This window comes from Myiozetetes cayanensis, unplaced genomic scaffold, assembly GCF_022539395.1.
Source record: "Myiozetetes cayanensis isolate MyiCay16 unplaced genomic scaffold, myiCay2020 scf5-8, whole genome shotgun sequence".
NCBI lineage: Eukaryota > Metazoa > Chordata > Aves > Passeriformes > Tyrannidae > Myiozetetes > Myiozetetes cayanensis.
Window position 1 is genome coordinate 29,845,018 of NW_026087742.1, and position 21,713 is coordinate 29,866,730.

Below are 21,713 nucleotides of genomic sequence, written 5' to 3' on the forward strand. Positions count from 1 at the left end.
ATTAGCAGAAATTCACAGAACCTGTGCTTTCATCCTACGTCAGTTTTTGGCATGAACATCAAAACATGAAAGCACACCGCTGTGATGGACTGGGGGCACTTTAGAGGAACAGCCCAAAAGACCCAGATGAAGTCAAACCTTGATGAGGAGCAGCTGACACTGAAGGTAAGTCGCAGTGAAATCTGCCATCCCTGCCAGTTCTGACTGCAGTTCTCCAAGCCTCTGAAGATCACTGAAGCATGTGAAAAAATAAAAAGAAAAAATAACACTGAGACAGTGAACAGTTTAATCTAAACACACTCAGAACACAGCGACAATGAAACCAGCTATTCTTGCCTCCTGCTTTTATTAGAATGAGCACCAGAAACAGTAGCAAAACACACACTACAAGCCAGTTTGCACCTTGGGACTTGGCATGTCCAATCTTCCAAGAGGCTGACACCAGCAGAGCAGTGGAAGCACTAAGTCTGTCAACCCACATTACTCTGCAGCCCCACAGGAACCATAGAGCGTGGCAGTTCCAGATTTCACTTAAAACACTTCAGACTTCCACAGCAGCTAATGACCGATTTGTGTTACACTACTGGGAAATCAAACTACTCATGCTGGCTAGGAAAGGTTGTTTGGAATGTGTCAGGCTCACCCAACCGAGGGTATCTGAAACAGGGCTGCCTTTTCAAGCCAAGCTGGAATCTGATGTACTGATATTTGCCTAACTATATGGTGTGTTATAGTCTGGCATTTCTTGTAAATCATACAGCAATATAAGCAGGTTTTAACTTGATAGAAAAAAAAAAAGTGCCAGCCAATGGAAACCCAAAAAGGCTTTAGTTCTCTACTGTCAGGCATGTTTCAAAATCAAAAGCATCCTTTAAGAGAACAAAACTGATTTTTTTTAAAGAAATGAAAACAGGCTGGATGATGTGGTTTCAATGTCTCTGTTCTTTGCATTTTGCTTTGCTCCAAAGTCTACTAAAATTGTCAATTTACTTCCATGTTTCCTACTGTGCTATTAAAGTATGTTTTTCCAGATGATCGTTTCCTTTTGTTTACTTTAGATTTATCTTCGCATCTAGGATGCAATTCTGAAACTTTAGCTCTGCCAAACCAGAAGGTTGCTGAGACCTGAGACATTCAAAAAAATCCATGAGATTATCTGTACATATGCAGTCAGAGAAAACCTCTCCTAAGCAGAGAATCAGAGAATCATTTATTTTGGAAAAGACCCCTAAGATCATGTCCAACAATTAACGCAGTACTGCCAAGCCCACCACTAAACCATGCCCCCAAGTGCCACATCTACACATCTTTTAAATCCCTCCTGGCGTGGTGACTCCATCACTTCCTTGGGCAGCCTTTTCCAGAGCTTGAATATCCCTTCCATGAAGAAATTACCCCTAATATCCAATCTAAACCTCCCTGGCACAACCTGAGGCCATTTACTCTTATCCTCTTGCTTACAGCCTCCTTTCAGGAAGTTGTAGAGAGCAAGAAGGTCCCCTTGAGCCTCCTTTTCTCCAGGCTAAACAACCCCAGCTCCCTCAGCCACTCCTCATCAGACTCGTTCTCCACACCCTTCCCAGCTCTGTAGCCCTGCTCTGGGCACATTCCAGCACCTCACTGTCTTTCTTGTAGTGAGGGGTTGTGCTTTCCTTCAATGCAACAACAGTCGAGCCAACCCCAGCCTTACACAGCAACCCCACTTCATCTTTTGCCAGAGAGTAGAGCAAAGAGGAGGCTCCTGGGTGCTTAATTCCCATGTCATAATCCATCACAACACACTAATGGGGAACAGGATGTCATCTCTCAGCTAACAGCTAGGAAGATACTCTATTTTCCAGTCTTCTACAGTTCCCAATCCCACTAATTTTATTTCCTTACAAATCTTACACAGATTTCAACATCCCTGCAAAGACAAAAAAAAATTCATGTTGTATAGATGGAGAAACTAAACCACAAAGACGGATTTGCTGAAAAGCCTGTCTTACATTTCTGGGGGGCAATCCCAGCAGGAAAAAAGCCAAGACAATAATTTCCATCAGCTCAAGAAATGAAAACAGTCACGGTCTGCAAGGTTCCCAGACCCCCATCCCGTGCCTGTAAAACTCTGGATGCTCTGCCAAGAGATTACCTGTTTCAAGTGTTTAGTGCATTAAATGCTTTGAGACCATATTTTAGCTGGTTCACAGTAGCAGCAAAACAGCTGAGGACAAACCATAGAGTTTCCACAGCTGGGTTTTCACTGTTTATTCTCTGCTGCAGATGGTGTGAAAGGGATTCACAGCTACTCACAGAAGAAAAGGCAGTTTTTGGAGGAAGAAGAAGAGTAACACTTTTTTGGAATTCCATATTCCAATCAAAGTATTTTGGATTGTTTTTCTCTCTCTCAAAATAAGGCTCTTTTCCTCTTTCCAAGCAGAGGAACCACACTGAAAGGATCCTTTTCAAGTGTTTTGTTTGTGTAAATCAGTCTAGAGATGAAACGGAAGAGGTGACATAAAACTCACACTGAGAAGCAATACCACACACCCTTATCTATACAGCAGCAGACAGCAGCATGCAGTAATAGTGTTTATTCCAGGAAAAACTCTCTGATTTGCAGCTGATGAAGAAGGCCAAAGTACTTTGTAAGTGGGACTGGCAATGAGAACCCAACAAAGCACCAGATGCAGGTCCTCTCCTGCGAATGAAAGGTCACAGGACCTGGAAAATGAAAGACCAAAGGGGACAACTTCTCTCCCCCCACAAAAACAAAACAAAAAACCCTCGTGCATGTACATTACAAATAATACGATCAAAATGAGGGACTCTTATAGGAACACAAAACTAAGAATGACACACAAGGTTGTCATCCTCTTGGGTACTGCAGACCTTGAAACGGGGAGCCCAGAGAGGGGTGACCCCTGGTAGCCTGGGGGTGCCAAAATGGGGGCACAGAGAAGGGGGACCTTTAGGATCCCAGGACCCCCATCAGTTGATGACCCCATAAAAACTGAGAGTTTACACATAAGTGAGCATTCCAAGAAGAACACCCTTACCTGACTCTTATCCCATGCTCTGAAAAGATGCCCCCCCAAAACGCACACTGGGGCAGTGCCAGACCTGAGACCATCAGTTTCAATTTCAATAGGCCATGAACACTCCTTAATCACAACAGTCTTCAGAAAAAGGCTCAAGTTAAGTGCTTGACATTAAAGTACATATGCAGAAGCAAAGAATCTGTGTCAGAAAAACTGGAAATCCTAAGCCATCCTCCCATAAACAGGTCGGCTTGCAATCTTACCGGATGGTAAATTCCAGCAGCTCCTGTATGCCCTGAGGGTCGAGGTGCTGAAGGTTGTAAACCCTCTCCAGACTCTGATGTAGGAACTGCTGGGAAGGATCCTCATGCGGGGTAATACTGGGAGAGACAGGGGAGGACACCAGCTTTCTACCTGGCAACTACACAAGAAGGAACACACATAAAAAGATAAAAGTCTAACACAAGTAATAATATAGTAAAACGCTGCCATATTATTTATCAGTGACCAACTGAGAGCTCCAATTGATTTCTCAAACTCGAAATTTGTATCAAGCCTTTCAAGTCTGCATCTTTGTTAGCTAATACAACACATTTTACAATCCTTGAAGCTGGAGATCCTCAGGTTAAATTTCAACATCCCTTTGAGGGAAAAACCTTCCTCATTTATTAACTTTGACACTGCAAAGTCAAGGGAAGTCCAAGACCACATAAACCACCATTCATTTTATGAGCTGCGACAAGATTTAGGACCAACTTCAATCCCACCCACAGTACCAGGCAGGAAAACATATTTCAAAGCATGAGGGAACACATCTCACCCACAAATAAACCATTTAGGTAGGATACAAGTCAAATGTTCGAAGACCTACAAAGGTTAAGCTCCCTTTTCCCACACACACAATCAGAGCTACAGAAAGCTCCCAGGAATACTGCTCTCCCAGTACTCTTTCCTAATCAGCAAACAATGTGCTATCCTCATTTGAGAGCAATGATGTTATTATTCTCCCCAAAATATTACAAAATCTATACTGTAACAATCTAACATTTGTCTGCCCTGCCGTAATGCACATTTCAATATAAATTCCTGTGATGCTTGAGAGAAAAAACTTTTAGAATGAAGTGTTACACACACGGAAGAGACCAGCAACATTCATAAGAGTGGCAAAGTGCAAACCAAGTTGTTCAACTTACTCTTAATGGAGGGACCAGATGAGAGAGACTGTCCCGAAGATACGCGTAATGTCTGAATGTATGATCAGAGAACAGGGCAGGCATTGTTGGGCAACTTTTAGCAGCATTAAAAATCAGAACCAGAACAGCAATGTCTATTGAAAATGGATTGTTAAAGAAAAATAAACAATGGCAAGAATTGCTCCTCAGGGATGCAACGTTAAAACAACAACAACTCAACAACTCTTTCTTTGCTTGGGATTTGTCTATGAAGTTCTTTATAGTTGGAAAATACTCAGCAAAACCCAAAGAAATGATTGTCTGAGCAGATGAAAACCAAGCACAAAGAGCAAACAATACAGGGTGAGCCATACTGGAGGAAGGATGTTACCAACAATGTGGAATGGCTCAAAGGAAACACAAGCAAAGGAGCCAGGGATCATAAATGCAGAACATACTCATTAGATGGAGTTCCACTCTTCCTCAAATCTTACACTGTGCCTACCAGTTTGAATCACAGAATCAGAAAATCATTTGGGTTGGAAGAAACCTTAAAGACCATCTAATTCCAACCCCCTGCCATAGGCAGGGACACTCTCTACTAGAGCAGATTGCTCAGGTTGTTTGGTACCCAAACAACATCTAAAATTATACATTTACTGCCAAGTCTTTGAAAATTGCTGCATTGCCTAGGATGCCCTGAAAAACATCCCTCTGTGCAGACTTCAAGTAACTCAAAAAAAAAAAAAAATCAAACATAGAAAAATTATTCTGCAATAAAACCCACACTTTCACAGTTTGAGAGCCTCAGAAATATAGAGCAGCCAAAGGCTTTCACAGCCCAAAGGCTGACACCTGCAACAGGGCTCACCCCAAGCATAAGCTCTCTAACAGGATAGCATGAAAGGAGCCCAATGCAAAGCTTACAATCATTTGGGCATGCAGGCTATTTCCCTACTGGACATTCAGGGAAGAAGCAGGTTCAGCCACAGAAGTGATGAACCTACACTTTCACTTCGTGAAAAATCTTCTGCATCCGTGGGCTGCCAAGCAAAAAGGTTTCCACTTGACAAACCAATTTCTACTCTTTACTCAAATCCCTTACAAATTTTCAGCTAACCTGATTCAAGTTTGCTAAGCACTTTGAATCAAACAAAACCATGTTTTTAATTACCAGTTTGCACTGCAAACATACCATTCAGGTCTACCTTGTAGCCTTCTGGCTTGTAAGCCTATCTTCACATAATATGTTTCAGTAAAATTTGGTGCCAAGTTACCTCCAAAACATTCTCTAAAATGATATTCTGTTGTTCAGGACAGGAAGGTACACTGAGTTAAACAATAGTCTTTTCCCCCCTGCAATGTTCCTTTAATTCTCAACTCACAGGACAACTTCACTCAAATTATTACTAAACCAGCTAATTATGGATTCATCTTTCTCTCCATCTAATTCTAACACTTTTTAATTCTCACAAAGGTATTTATTTAATTTGTACAGAATTTCTGGTTGATGACCTGTGACTGAGGAGAAAAATAAGGAGCAGCTTCTAGAGGAAGGTTTCAGTCCAATGTGTCTCAGCATGCATCAAAAATAATGCTATGTTCTGCAATCGCAAAGAAGGGAAGCAAGGAGAATAACAAGGGAAAAATGTATTTCCAAGGCATCTCCTATTGTAGAGGATACTGGTATAACAATAAAAAAAGAGATAATATTAACATAAGGACTTCTTACACTGAATTATTTCAAAAAAATGATCAATTCTTCTTATTTAAAAGCTAAAGCATCTTCAAAATTAGTGCAAACCAGACACATTTTCACATCAAAGGACGCATCTGCAAAGCCTAAACCTTGACAAATTGCTTGATTATTCATGACAGCATAAAAAGAGGCCAATTATAGTCCACTGGTATTTATGAAGATGGTTCCAACAAACAGTTATTAAATTCCTTGCTGAGTAAAAAAACTAAGTGCAAAGGGATTCAGAAATAGCTAAAGGATTGTTTGTCTGCTACAGTTTGACATGTTTTAAGAAATGTGAGTATCAGGAAAATACGAATAAAATTTACTACAGTCAAAGTGATCAACAGGGTTCTTGAAAAAGATACAGGCTGGGTCATCCATGTCTGGTTCTGGAGTGTCAAAGAACGGATGTGTGCTCAGCAGCTCTGGGACTAATGGAAGCACCAAGGTGGGATGCCTGCTTCCCAAGAACTTCAAGCATCTGAAAATACACAGGTTGAAATATTTCTTAGTAAACATACACGTTTCAAAACACAACATTTTAAAGCTTTATTACTTTATGTTGCAGCAGTACTTTGAGGAGCTGGTCAGAAAGAAAATCCTGCTGTCCAAAACCTACTGTTTCTTCACAACTGACTATTTGCATTAATACTTGATAGGATCCAAGAAAACTGAAAGGGCAAGCAGTAATAAAAATAGTCTATTTAAACTGTCCATGAAATACTTAACAACTGGAGTTATAGAACATAGGAAAAGCTTTTATACTAGATGCTAACGAATGAGTATCTTTTTCTTCAGAAATAGGGGAGGGAGGAGGTAAAACCCCCAAATCCCCAAACTCCACTGAACTCCAAAACAATGTAAAAGTACACTGGAAATCAAAGCAGGTTAAAGTAAGTGTTTCCAATAATACCTAAGGATTCCATCTCAAACCATGTGTGCTGAAGCATCACTTCCTTTATTGTTTCCATTAAACAGCCAAAAAATCCCACACTAATGTTTTCTTTTTGCTTAGACAGAAGAACTCCCAGCACAATGCCATATGGCCAATCCACTTATCACAACTGATATAACTGATTGCTGGTAAATACTACTATTTAACACAGTGTCAAGTAAGCACAAAATAGCCATGTAGAAGAGATGAGGTTTTAAACTGAAGGTTGCAATCATATTTTCTGGGAATGCTTTGAGTGTTTGCAACAGAGGGATATTTCCACGAGTGGTCAGCAGTTCTGGATTCCCAGTACAAGTATCAACAAACAAGAACAACACAGTCTCCACACCCATCATGAATACTGTACATATTTATAGAATAACAGGGTTCTATACATGCAATGCCTCTTTTTGCCTTAGCAAGCTCAGTATTTCTTAGCACCTCACTTTCTAAAAGGAGTAGGAAAAGAAGTAGACACACAAGGACACTGAACATCACTCACTTCCATATGGATTCTCTGTCTGTGGGATACTTGGTCAGGTTTTTCAGCAGCTCCACCAGTGCAAGATGGATGCCTTCTTTAGTTGAAACATTGGTGCAACACAACAGTTCATGAAGTGCTTCCCGAATGTCCCTTGAAGAATCCTAAAATAAAAACCCAACCCAGACACTCTTGAGTGCTGAAAGAGATGTGCCTGCATAACAAATACCACAGAGTCTGCGGGTATCATCCCCCACATTCTTCAATTAGTGGAATGAATGGGAATGCTTCACTGTTGACCTTCTCAAGCAGAGCAAAAATCACTATTTGGTTTGGGTGATGTTGTACCCTTAGGAATAGACAGTAACAGAAAAGGAAGCTGCTGGGTAACGCAGCAAAACAATCACTAAAGACTGTTTTATCATCTTCAGAGAAGCCTTTAATTGTTCAACACAGGGAGCTTAACTCCACAAGCCTTTAACCCAGTCACCACCCTCCAGAGGGTGTGAGTAAGCGTTGAGGACATGTCAATGGCTGGACAGACTAGAATATTTTTAGTGTTGCTGTGGTTGAACTCCACCTTAATTAATTACATTCTTTCTGCCAAAAACCATCTTGACATTCCATACCCACGCATTGTACTTCCTCACTATCAGCATTTGCATGGCACTGCTGGACACAATGTGAAAATTTAATAGGATACAAGAACTGGATGCTTTTCAATGGTGGATTTTACTTTTTTTTTTTAATTATAATTTGCTAAGTATCAACAGCTCATTCATCACTGTCTTACACAAAAGAAGAAGGAGCAATCCTCTTGAAAAGGTTCTTAAATGACGGCCAACACACACAAATGATCAAAGAGGGAAAACCCAGAAGGGCTGCTCAGCCTCTTCTAAGTTGAAGACAGACCATGACCAAAGAGCAGACAATTTCTAGGGACTGGAATGAAATGACCATGGACATAAAATACTCCAGACCACCAATACAGCCCATTGGAAGGGAAGTACAGAAACAAATGAGGCAGAAAACCATGAAGGGACAAGAGATGAGCACAGTTCAAGAAACTGAGATCAAGGTCAACAGGGAAAGCAAAATCTAAAGTCTGGTCAGAAAGACAAGGAGCAGCTGGCAGAGTTATTCAGACAAGGTCAAAGTGGTGGGTTGAAAATAGAAGTCACCCCTGCTCCGAACTGTTCCATATTTACACCATTGGAACAAATTTAGGCAGCAAAGTCAATACTATTTTCCACACCCTTTATTTTGGTACTAGAAGATGGATTTTACACAAAGTGAGCAAGCACCTTTCAGAATCAGACAAATGCATTAAAATGTTAATAATTCCCTTGACTTGATCTGTCCTAATACCTGATAATAATTATGACAATATAAACCACAATACATGTAGGATTTATCATACATGATAAGTCAGCACAGAAGAACCCAGTCTAACCAGCACATTTTTATACCTTGACGCACATGTCCCCAGCTTGAACAAACGTAAATAACAACACTAAAATGTGAGGCACGTAAAGCTCATTGCTGCGTTTGCAAAATCAGATCATATTCCACAGCATTTGTTACAGAATGATAAAATATGTTTAGTTAGTTTACTTCTTCCTGGGGCACAGCTGAAAGAAGCCATTACTGCCCTGGACCAAGCAAACAGCGGATTTGCAGCACTGCCCAAACCTGGGACACTTTCCAAAAGAAGGAGAAACTTGCCTACCACATGCAGCAGATTCAAGAAAACATGCTTCAGAGGCTATAGCTCAGCAAATAAATCAGGTCTGAGGGAAAGCAGTGTGACACAGTACCATTCATACAGCCAAAATCTCTCTTTCGGGATCAACCTTATCAACCAGGAACAGCAGCTGACTCATGCTGTTCCCTGATTCCTGACTGAGCACTGACTAGGAGGATGCTGGTTGGGAAAACCCAAAATTACACCGAGAGCACACTAGCAAACTCTGAAACAGCCAGAAGAGAGACCTCTTGGTAAGCAAAGGTGCAGCCAAAACAGCTGAGCAAAAGAAACAGAAAGAAAATTAAGTTGCACTCAACATGAAGTGGTGCAGAGTGCTGGACTGCAACATAAGACTAAAGGAGACACGTGAGACAACAGCACAGTAATCAAGGGAAGAGTTTTTATCTAAAAGTCATCTAATTCACAACTATTCTGTTGTTCTGGGGATTACAAGCTACTAGAGTTTAGGAGCTGTTGGCGGTGTTCAAAGAAGAGCAAAAAATACCAACAAAAAAATGGGTTTGCTCTCAAACGAAGGGATTGATTAGTCATCATCATCATGGCTAGGCTTCGTGAACGAAGATTTGAGAAGGGCTCTACCCACGATTGATTAGTAGTACATATTTAAGCACCCCAAAGCAAACAGGAATGCAATGTTTTGCCTCCTCTGGAACTTCTTACCTCCAAGACCGCTAACACGGTATCCAGCTGGTCTTCCCGCAGCGTGATATTGTGTGAAATTTTTCTCATTGTGTGTATTGACTGCAGTCTCACCTCCTCGATTTCATCGTTAAACATGTCAACCAGAAAATCCAGGCACTTCTCCGCAAAAGAAGGCGAGGACTGAGCCAGCATACAGAGGGCTTCCACTGCAGCAATTCGAACCTCTGTTAAATGGGAAGGAGGGAATTAATTGTAAATTAATTGAAACTGTCCTGTTTAAAAGGCCATACACCCAATGGCCAGGTCTTGTCTTATTCAAGGACTGGGCTAAGGACAGGAGATGCTAAAGAAAAGCTGAGAACAATGGGGCCTAAGCAAGGACCCATGATACTGGGAACCTTTCCACAGGTAAGTCTTCAAAACAAAAGTCTCTGCTCTAATACAGCCCATGCTGCTGTTGTAAGCATCTGCAACAGGGACCCGCAGGTGAAAAATAGGTCTCCGATCCAGCAATAAATATTATGTATTTCACAGTGTGTTTTGCAAGTGTAGCATTAACCCCGGTATCTTAAGCAAACTAATTTAGTTAATTAAACTCTGGTTGGTTTATTCTTCCTGACATTTTAATTGCTTGGAGTTTTCACTGCATTTTTAACTTGCTACGTAGCACTTTATGAATTGCTGAAAAGCCCCAGAGAATTAACATTTTGGCAGTGAACAGAATGAAATTCCTCTGCTTCGCAACTTCAGATTCCTCAAAAGAAAGGAAAAAGGTGCCACCTAATAAAATTACATGAATTTAAGTAAAGAAAAGCATCAGAAAGCATCCAGAGTATATTTATGCTGTAAAACATTGAAGGAATTTGAAGAATACCCAAATATAACAAGCTTAAGTGGAAATGAGATACTCTTTCCTACAGCCATCCTCCTTAGCTTCCGTAACATTTATGTGCGGGATCATAAAAATTATCATTAATCTGATATCTTAAAAATGTTGTTTTAAAAACAATTCTATTTTTAATTCAAATCAGCTCATCTTGACAACATTTACTTAAAACTCCTGTGTAGTTTTTAGGCCTAGTGTTCTTAAAGAACATGTTTGACTCCTCATGATTCTGATTAAGCAAAAAAATTCACATGCAGCAAGACCCCTGCTTACTCAGGAACAAAGCTTTTGTCACAACTATGAGTCTCCATGGTCATTAAGACCAAGGTACTAAGAGAAGAGAAACATTTTGCCAAAATTGCTCTCATAAGCTGACACACTAATTCAGATTTAAGTTACAACATGGAATTCAAAAAATGAAGTAGCATTGCAAGTCAGGGAGAGTTCAGCAGTATTTAAAAATGCCGCAGTGGAGGAAGAGATCCACATTATTCAAAGATCTGTGTATAGTCCACATCTGTCCAGTTTTATCCATGTCCCTCAGTAGCACCATATTGCCACAAGGCCTATGGCATAAGAAACTGGACAGTGTTTCACATTGTCAGGTCAGTGGACTGAATCAGTGAAAGCTTTTTTACTATTAGTCAGGAAAAAAACAAAGCTGCACTTTCAAGGTTTAGTTCAGCAATTAAGAAAACATGCTTTTATTTGCAGGAGTCATGGAACAATAAACCAACTTTTAAAACACAGTATACAGCAATATTTTTGTTATGGTGGCTTTGTACTTTCTAATTTAACCTCATTCTTCCAGTAACATTAAAGGCAAATTCAGGAATAACAACCAGAGTTTGAAGTTTTCATGGTTCTATGCAAATACCAGCCACTCTCAATAGCCTTAAGAAATACAAAACTTCATCTGTGGAAAACCTGAACTGGGAAGGGTAGCACACAGACTTTCCTGAGACCATCAGCTTGGTCAATGCCACAGCCAAATCTAGGAGCTCAAGAATGTCTGTGTTCCAGTCTGACACTCACAATTCATTGTCTTTAAAATAACAACTGGAAAGAGACTACAGCTTTCAAGTCCATCATAGGAAGACCACAGGAGACCAATACAACAGCCCTATGGAACAGATAAATGTGACCTCAGGACACAGGTATTTCTATTAAAAAACCCAGTAAGATGGATAAAAATGTAAGCCAGATCTCACCTGAAATTTAAGTACAGATCCAGCCACTGATTTTCAATAATGCATTCTAGTGAGCCAAGAGAAAACCTTTTATAGCAACAGAGACTAAAAGAAGCCTAGCCTGTCCAACCTCTGACAAAATTAAACCTGTCTATTAATTCATTATCCCGAAGTCCACTATTTGCTACAAAAACCCAGACATAATGGACAAGTAATCTATTTTGACCAAAAAAACCCCCAATAAAACCCAAAGCTTATTAGTCAGCACACATCTCCTTTAGCTATTCCATAGTAAGTCAACACATACCGTACATCTCATCCTCCAGGCCATGAACAAAAGCCCCACAAGCTCCTGACTCAATCAAGTTCACAGCACCAGTATCGATTTCTTCTTTGGGAGCATCATCTCCCCACTTTCTGCCACTTGAAAACTCCCCAGAGCTGTAGAGTTCCTTGGCTCGTTCATGCGCAGTGCGCTTCCTCTGTCCAAACAAGTTTTTCAGTTACAACCACGTAAACTTTAAAAGATGACCAAACAAAGTATTAAATGGGTTTAGTGGATCTGACAGTAGATGTAGCTGGATAGATGCAGACATAGAAAGACATGTAAATGCTAAAATAAGCAAGCAGTACTTTCTCTTCTGTGGTTATTTCTAATTGCCAATAACTCTCTGTACTTTTGATGTTGGAAAAGGATAATAATGAATATATTTTAATCAACATATTCTTAGATATCCATTGTAAAAACCAAAGCCAAATTGGGTCAGAACAAATGCTCATCTAGTTAAGAAGCCAATACCTGATCTGCAAAAATGCTATTGCTTCGCAGTTCCACTTGCTAAACTGCAATTAAATACTTTAATGAGTATCAATGCTATCCAGAGTTCAGCAATGTGTAAAATGGGATATTCACTCAGCATGCATGCTAGTTCATCTCCTTCCCCCAACACTGTAAATAAAGCTGTGCAGCACTTTTTTTAACAGCCTTTACAATGCAGCCCACCAAAACTAGCAGCTCTAGCTTCATCATTCTTTTGCAGATAGAAAAAAAACTGAGCATAATAATCTCGAGCATGTTGCTTAAGGAAGGAGCTTTACTAAAAAAATTTGCTCACAAGGCTCAGTAGCCTTTTGCTATTCATGTCTCTTGAAATGTCCATGTCTAGTGGTTCAGATCTTGCAGGACATTTCCTCAGCTTGCTCCTAAAACTAGGATGCAATCTTTCTGCACACAATGAATAAGCTTTAAGCCCAAAGACCATCACAAAACCACAAGTGTCTCCCTTTCAGCTGTTGCAAAACCTGGGTAGCCTAGAGCTGTTTATTACATACTATACTAACGAAATCTAAAACTAGCAATTGCCTCAATGACTTTAATCTAAAAGAAAACCTGTCATCATCAATTAACTCTCAGCAGCCCTGAGGCAAGGACAAGGTAAACAAATGCACTCAACATTAACATACCTCTTGTGCAATTTTAGTACCTCCCCACAGCAAAACAAACCCAAACATTTACGTACCCTCAGATCTGACATGAGCTTCTTGTCAAGGGTCTGCTCTAAGAAATGGGAGCTAACTTGTTGCATAGAACCCTACAGGAAAAAAAAAATCAAAAGAAACAAGATTATTCTAAATTGCACCATATAATTTCCTGACTTATCCCAACACAGCATCCAATCTTACCCACTCGTTCCAACAACTTTCTGTGATGCCTGACACTACCGTACAACAGAGTCTAAAGAATTGTACTTTGTAACAAAGTCAGAACATCACCTTTGCTCACTGAGGTTAATATGGCTTTTCTTGAGTCCAATTGGTTTACATGTCCTGTGGTGGAGAAGTAGGGGCAGGGAATTATGACAAGCACTTATTTCTTTTCTTGGATACTCAACCATCTACTCTCAAGGAAAGAAGCACTGTCTAGTTCAGCTGAGAAACTTCTGGGTTTCCTCAACCTCTCTCATTTCTTTCATCGCCAGAAATTTGGTAGAAATTTACCTATACAGTTTTTAAACACCCTCCCATTTCTTTTCAAGTATATATCAAAAGTAAAGCAACTTAAGAGGAACTACTCTCAGCTAGAGAAGAAAAGAGTGCAACTTACCAATAACTTAGCAGCTTGCACTCTAACAACCCAGGAACCATCACTAACCATGTGACAAATTTTTCCAAAGGCATCATCCACCAAGCGAATTTCTTCGTTAGAAGAAGGAATTGGGACAATGCTAACAAAGAGAAACACAAATGAGTTTGCTGATCGTATTCCATACGGGATGGCCTAATTCCTATGGATATTCAACAAATAGCAGGAAGCAAAACTTCGCTGCACCAATGCATTCTTATCAGGCATCAGCAATTTGTTCAAATCAGCTTCCTAACAGCTACTCCTCAGACTAATTAGCACAAAACTCTCAGGATTAGGGTGATTACTTTGCCAATACTTTGAGCACTTTGCGTGCAGCACATACCTTTCAGGGTAAAGTTGACTGAGGACCCAAATTAGCTGAACTGCAGCACTACGCACTTGCTCATAATCATCTGCCAACAGCTTGCAGGCCTGAAAGAAGATTCACAGTCCAATACACCTGAAACGTCTCCACCTGAGCTTTCACTCACTTCCCACAGTCCAATCAGCACCCTCACCATGAACCACGAAAGACAGACTAAAAATCAGGATGAGTTCAATCTTCCCTTCTGCTCCCTAGTATTTCCAAGTTCGATCAGTCAGATTAGTACTAATAAAGTCAATCAGGCACATGCTGGAGAACTCCAGAATTGCCTGCACTGTGCAGGGAGGATGAAATGTCAGTCTGTAATAGAACTAATTTGATACAGGTTGCAGCTGCACAGCCTTACTGACATAACAAATATGGGCTTCATGGGTACTCTCCAATGAACAAGGGTTTAAGACTTCAAGAGTATTACTGCCAGATGACAGTAGTGATTACATCATGCCTTGCCCTTCCCATGATTACCTTTCTTAAGTATACAGTGCTACAGTGCGTTTAAGCACAATGGATGCAAAACAGACTTTTATTTCCACTGTCATAAGACAACAAGAAGTATCAGCAACCTAAGTGCAAAATAATCCTCCTCTGCTCAGTGCCCTCCTCCTCTGAAAGCACACTGTCACAGAACTTAAAAACAAAGGTATGCAAACAAGCACAAAACAAATACAAAGTAATACAAAGTTTTACCTGATTGTAAATAGCCTGCTGTAGTTTTAATCCCCTTTCATGAAGTTGCAGCTACAGGGGGGAAAAAAAGCCACAGGAAAGTGTAACTATATGTTTAAGTGACACAAATTTAAGTGACACAAATTTCTGCCATCGTTTTTTCTGCTTTGAGTAAACTTAGCTGCTTGCATTTCTTGATTTCTGCTATAACTAAAATATTGCATTATCAGGAGTACTATTTTAAATAATATTCTTGACTTCAACATAATTTTTTCAACTTCAGAGCCATTCATAATTAGATTAGGAAAATACAATTTATGTAAATACACTGTCTGTCCATTCTCCCAAGCATCAAAAAATTGTTTAGTGTTAGCCATACTCAACAACAATTAAAATAGATGTAGGAATCCTCAAAATAATTAGTTGATTCCCATTCCTGAAACATGGATCCGAAAGTAGCATTGTCAAAGAGTTTTCATGTCTTGTAAATCTTTCAATTACCAGAGGAACAGCAAAAAAGTGTCCTACTAAATATTGTTTCTCTCTGGAATAAGGCAATATCATGAATCTGACCTATAAACAAAGGGATAATATCTGGTTGAACACAGTCAACAAAAAAACATTTTTCTTCTCTATATCCCCTTCTTCAAAGTACAACACAAAACCAAAAACCACACAAACACAGTAGCAAGGGAAACTGTGATCAAGAATCCTAAAAGTAGTTAGTGACCCTGCATTCATTCAGGATGTTCCATGCTTCAGACAACAGAATGTCAGTTTTCTCTGTGCTGTAATTACAAATTCAAGGTCATAAATCTTGCTATGGATTTGGTTGAACACCACTGTAAAAGTCATGCAAATTACTTCAAAAAACTTGTACTGACAAAAACTGGAGGTTTATATTGGATATTAGGAAAAATGTCTTCAGAGAAACAGGTGACAAGCACTGGAAGAGGCTGCCCCGGCCAGTGGTGGAGTCACCAACCCTGAAGGGATTTCAAAAACACATAGATGTGGCTTTTAAAGACATGGTTCAGTGGTGGACTTGGCAGTGCTGCATTAAGGGTTGGACTCAATGACCTTAAAGATCTTTTCTAACCTAAAAGATTCTACCATTCTGTGCAGAGTAAGTGTAACCCTCCAGCAGAGGGAGATCCCAGACAGATTAAAGTACAGCTTGATCTCTTCAAATGCATTCTCTTTCCTTCTTTGGAGTTAATTATCATTAATTCAAATACTCCTGTTGACCATCACTTTAGATGGGATATTGTTATAATCTTTAAGGGTAATAGAGCAACTTCCATACGCCCACACACTCACAGGCAACTCGTGTTAAGAAACATTTTCAAAGGCATGGTCCTAGCTTGCATTTCTGCAAAGCTAAAACCTTCTGAAGGGTCCCCGCACAAAACAACAGCAAACCTCATGAACAGTTAGGGAACACTAATGAATGTGATCATGGGAAAGACGTAAATGTTGTTTTAAAACAAACAAATCAACTTCTTTCTGGACTTATCACACAGGTTTCCTGTCATAAGCAGCCACCTATTGCATGTTGGAGCACTAGTGGCTTATTGTAGTTCTGGAAATCAATGCTAAATCAAAAAATACAGATTTATCACTGGAAGAAAGAGCCTACATGCACTCAAAAGAGTCAACAAATTGAAAAGCTCCTTCAGCTATAGCTGAAACAGAAGTTATTATGAATCACTCAAATGCCCTTTGAGATCTCACATCACTCTCACATTTTGAGACCCATCTTATTTTTCCAAGTAATTTTGACACACTAAATGGACTGTTACTAAGTTAATTAAATAATCTCTAACCCAGACCTCTGGATTAGTTTGCAGCCCCCACCAGCTTCCTTATACAACCCCAAACTGTTTCTTCCACTGTACCAGCAACACTTACCATGGCTTTTATAGCAGCAGTCCTAACACGAGGGTCCTGGTCATTAAAATGATCTCCTATTATCTTCTGGACATCTTTGGCTGCCTGGCTTTCAGCTTCTTTTGCAACACCTTTTTCCACTGGTCCAAGACAGCCAATTAACTGAAGACACTTATTTCTTACACCATGAGAAGAATCTGTCAGATGCTGTGGAACAAAAGCAAATGGTAGATGTAACTGGATTCTTATTGTTCTCTCACCCCTCTGAAACAACTTATGGCATTAAGTTCCCCAGCAGTTAAAAAATGCTTAAAAAAACACTTATTGTAAAAGTTGGTTGAGAAAAATGAGAATAATTTAAATACTGACTACCTTTCTTTTTTTTCTTGTGGTAGTTTTTCCTTGAAGGCCATCTTACCTTGCAGGCTACCTCTACCAGCCTCATCCTGACAGATGGATTCTCAGGGAGTTTTGTGCCAATCACCAACAGGGTGTCCAGCAGCTGAGCGAGGACTTGGTGAGACTCTGCAAAACAAAACAGTGAAATGCTAAATACCACTTTACTGAGCTCCTACCAGCTACAGGATCACAGAGTGACCCAGGTTGGAAGGTCATCCTGAAAACTTCTCCTTTCAAGGCCTGGACAAGCCCAGCTCCCTCAGCTCCTCCTTGTGGTCACATACTCCAGTCTTCAACCACCCCAGTGGTTCTGCTGAACTCACTCAATTTTACCAGCACTAATCTGGCACTGGGGAGCCCAAAACTGGATACGGTATTCCAGATGTGGCCTAACCAGTGCTGAGCAAAAGGGAATAATCCCCTCCCTTGACCTGCTGACTACAATCCTGTTGATACAGCCTGATGAGCTGGCCTGCAGCATGGTACCAGAAAGACTCCTCTTCAAACATGATTCCACTTCAAACAAGACCATCCCATAGAACAGAGAACTTCATAAGCAACAGCCCTCACACAGAGATGCAAAAGCGAACTTTGCATTGCCTTAGAACAAAGATATACAGCAGGCAGGTCTGAGGAACATTTTTCTTCTCCTCAGAACACGCAATTGTCTGTCCTCATTCACAAAAGCAGAAAATAAATACCCTGAGCAGCAATTCCCAATCATACACTTCAGATGTAAGGCCTTGTCACTGTCCCAAATGCTTTGATAGCATGATTCTGCCTTGATCTCAAGCACCACCTGAAAAGGGAAACTTACTCTCATTTTGAAGTGTGTTGATGGCATCATCCATAATGCAGTCTGGGGAAAATCCTGCAGTCTTCGACAACAGGCCCAGCAAGGATGCAATCTTCAATCTTACAGAGGCATCATTCTCCTGGAAGGAAACAACACACACCCTTATTCATTTTACATGTTTGAAGAACATACAACGCTACAGAAGGGCAGGACCAACACATCATTCAGCACGAAGATCTGAATTTTGCTGTCAGACTACTTCCTCCTCCATATGTCAACAGCACACCCCACAGAAACTTAACTATGCCAGAATGTTTGCATGGCAGCTTTCACTACATTTCAAAATTATTCTTTTACTCATAATTCCTCAAAAATACCTTCATTCTGTTTGAAAACTTAAAGAGTTTTCTTAACTTAAAGGGTTGTCACATGAGACATCCACGGGAGTAGCTCCTTTCTCAACTGAGCTGAGAAGCATTTTCTCTTTTCAGGGTCAAAGTTATGTGCTTGAACAAAAGGTACTGTCATCAGACTGCTCACATCAGTGGTAGGATTCATGGATTTCCACAGTATGGGGGTTTTACACATCTGGTGTTTTTTCTCCATTACTCACGTTGTTTTCATTAAAGGGCAAGCCCCTTCATGAGTACAGATGAAATCAGTGAGTTAGGAAAGGCACTTATAAAGACACTTTTAATAGCCTTACGAACAATGTCTGCAGTGTTACAATCAAGTAATAAGCAGCCTTCCACTCCAGGGGGCAATTTTTCCTCCTACTGACTCATGGGCAGGACATTAGTGAAAGCTCTCCTTTGACTTTGCAGGTTTGATCGCTCTCTCCACAACCAAAAAACCAGTTAAGTGAAGGTGCCTCGGACCCTTCATCCCAACCACCCTCTGAAATCAGGAAAGGACTTTGAGGATTGCCTCAGGCCACTGTTTGAAGACACAACATCATTTACAGCAACACCAGCTCACAGTACCCTGTCCCCTACACGCCACTTGAAAAGTTTTTCAGAAGCATCATTTTATCATCTAATATCTGTGGGATGGAGCACCTCTCCTACAAGGAAAGACTGAGAGAATTGGGACTGTTCAGCCTGGAAAAGAGACAGTTTAGGGGTGACCTAATCATGGCCTTGCAGTACCTACAAGGAAGCCTAAAAGAAAGATGGAGAAAGACATTTCACAAGGGCATGGAGAGACAGGACAAGGAGGAATGGATTTAAACTGAAAGACAGTAGGTTTAGATCAGATATTAGGAGGAGGTTCTTTGCTGTGAGGGTGGTGAGACACTGGAACAGGTTGCCCTGAGAAGCTGTGGATGTCCCATCCCTAGAAGTGTTCAAGGCCAGGCTGGATGGGGCTCTGAGCAACCTGGTCTAGTGGAAGGTGTCCCTGCCCATGGCAGGGGATTGGAACTGGATGATCTTTAAGATCCATTTAACCCAAGCCATTCCATGATTCTATGATTCTAAAAGTGCCCCTTTTCACAGCAGAAGCAATAGCTAAAATGTTTTTAGCTAGAGGAAATTAAGAGCGCAGGAAAGAAACATCAGTCAGGAAGGATTCAGATAAAGCTGAAACAGCTCTGGACAGTCAGGCTCCCTAGAAAACTTGACATTTCTTTTGTCCTTTGTCAAGTTAACTTATGACTAACCATGCAGGCAGTGATAACATTGCCACATCCTTGTCACAGGCTCCTGAAACCATCAGCAAAGGGACTAAGTGATCAGAAATCACTTGGGTAAGGGGCTGCAGTTGCTCGGTCTCCTCACACAGGGCACCCAACAGCCCAGTTGGCAACACAGTCAGCAACACAGCAGCCTGAGACTCCCTGTTCCACATCCGACATCAAGACAACAAGACCCAAAGGAGCAAGCATGCTTCGCTCCCAGCTTCACCACCTTGTAATAATGCTCCAACAGGATCCTGACAACCCCTTCCACGCTCTCCACTTCCACGGGCTTCCTGGCAAACTGGAGCAGGTACTGCAGGGCATCTGCAGGCGAGGTGGCTTTGCACAGGTCGACATGAAGCGCCGCCGACTTGCTGGGTTTGGTCAGACGTAGCTTCTTGGTGGACAGGTCCTCGTGCTGCTGCTGTGCACACAGGGACACGGCTTAGAAACAGCAAATCCTGGCCCATTCCTGCCCAGACTGAACACGGGGAAGCCTCAGGAAGCTCCCGTGTCCCACGGCAGTCACTGGCCTCTCCCTCACCTGTCTCAGGAAGGAACTCCAGACCTCTACTCAGCCCCCTGCGGCTGCTCCCGTCCTGCCCGGGCAGCCCCTGTGCCCGGGACACACGGCCTCTCCCAGCCCGGGACAAACCCCTCTGCTTCCAACACCGGACAACCAACCCAGGGCACACACGACTTCTCCTCCGCCCGCCGGCCTGGAGCAGCCCAGGAACTCGCTGTACTTCCTTCCCCAGGCGCGGGCTGGGGAGAGCCGTGTCTCTCCCGCAGCAGCCGCGAACCCCTCCCCCGTTCGCTCCTGAAGGAAGCACCTTCCCCCTCCCGCAGCCCTCTATCCTCCAGGCAGCTCCAGCTTCCCTAAACCTGGGGCCGCCCCGGCCCTCTCCTCCCCAGTCCCCCTCGGGACACCCCCCTACGAGGCACAGCGGGCGGGCGGCGCTCCCAGGCTTGGCCCCGGGCAGGGCCGGCGAGTTTCCCCCGCAGCTTCGTCTCACCCGCCGGCACCTCCCGCCGCACGGCAGAGCTCGGGGCCGCCCCGGCCCGGCCCGGCCCGGCCCGGCCCGGGCGGACCCACCTGGACCACCTTGGTGAACTCCTCGTACACCCGCTTCTTCAGGTGCGCCGCCATGGCGCCGGGCCCGACCCGGAAGGGGAACCATGGAACGGCCCGCGGGGAGGGGCCGGGCGGCGCGGCCGCTCTTTCCGTCCGGAGTATAAAAAATCTGTGTATCGGTGACGTGACCCGGTGTTGCGTTAGACGCACATGGACCTGTGTGTGCCTTCAAACGTGTCTCCTTGGAACAGAGGGGAAGGAGGCCCTGGCGCTGAGGAGCCCCCTGGCAGCAGCCACGCCTGTGACACCGTGTGGCCAGAGGCAGCCAGAGGTGGCCACTGTTCGGTCACCTCCTTGGGACAAAGCGATTTGGGAAAGGTCTGAATCATAGAAATGCAGAATCGCTTAGGCTGGAAAAGACCTCTGGGATCATCAGTTCCAACCTGTGACTGAACACCACCTTGTCAAATAGACCATGGCACTAAGTGCCATGTCCAGTCTTTCCTTAAACACCTCTGGGGTCATTGACTCCGCTACCTCCCTGGGCAGCCCATTCCAGTCTTTAATCACCCCTTCTGTGAGGACATTCCTCCTAATATCCAACCTAAACCTATCCTGGCGCAGCTTAAAGCTGTCTCCTCTCATCCTCTTGTTTGATGGGTCCAAAGGAGGGCTGGGGAGGCAATCACAGATATGGAGAAACTACCTTAGAGGGAAGATTGAAGGAGCTGGGTCTCTTCTCCCCAGGGGGACCTCAGCATAGCCTTCCCTGTGCCTAAAGGGCATCCACAAAAATGTATGGGGTCTCTCTCTTCATGAGGAGCAGTGTAGATGAGACAAGGGGCCACAGGAGCAAGTTGCACCA

General features: G+C 42.3%; 1 protein-coding gene across 2 annotated transcripts in view; it reads right to left on the reverse strand.

Annotated features, from left to right (window-relative positions):
- Nucleotides 1–20,992, reverse strand: part of INTS4 (integrator complex subunit 4) — a 37,714-nt gene extending 16,722 nt beyond the window's left edge. The window contains exons 1-16 of one of the 2 annotated variants that reach the window (XM_050331235.1): nt 20,870–20,992; nt 20,003–20,197; nt 18,117–18,234; nt 17,319–17,425; nt 16,922–17,107; nt 15,032–15,082; nt 14,303–14,391; nt 13,939–14,059; nt 13,355–13,426; nt 12,142–12,316; nt 9,777–9,982; nt 7,370–7,512; nt 6,299–6,414; nt 4,214–4,347; nt 3,284–3,441; nt 139–232 (exon numbers count right to left, since the gene is read on the reverse strand). In XM_050331235.1, the coding sequence (XP_050187192.1) occupies nt 139–232; nt 3,284–3,441; nt 4,214–4,347; nt 6,299–6,414; nt 7,370–7,512; nt 9,777–9,982; nt 12,142–12,316; nt 13,355–13,426; nt 13,939–14,059; nt 14,303–14,391; nt 15,032–15,082; nt 16,922–17,107; nt 17,319–17,425; nt 18,117–18,234; nt 20,003–20,197; nt 20,870–20,923 (2,019 nt within the window). In that variant the 5' untranslated portion in view covers nt 20,924–20,992. The remainder of the gene's footprint in view (nt 1–138; nt 233–3,283; nt 3,442–4,213; nt 4,348–6,298; nt 6,415–7,369; nt 7,513–9,776; nt 9,983–12,141; nt 12,317–13,354; nt 13,427–13,938; nt 14,060–14,302; nt 14,392–15,031; nt 15,083–16,921; nt 17,108–17,318; nt 17,426–18,116; nt 18,235–20,002; nt 20,198–20,869) is intronic. The other variant, XM_050331236.1, reaches the window with a different exon arrangement.
- Nucleotides 20,993–21,713: the final 721 nt, after the last annotated feature.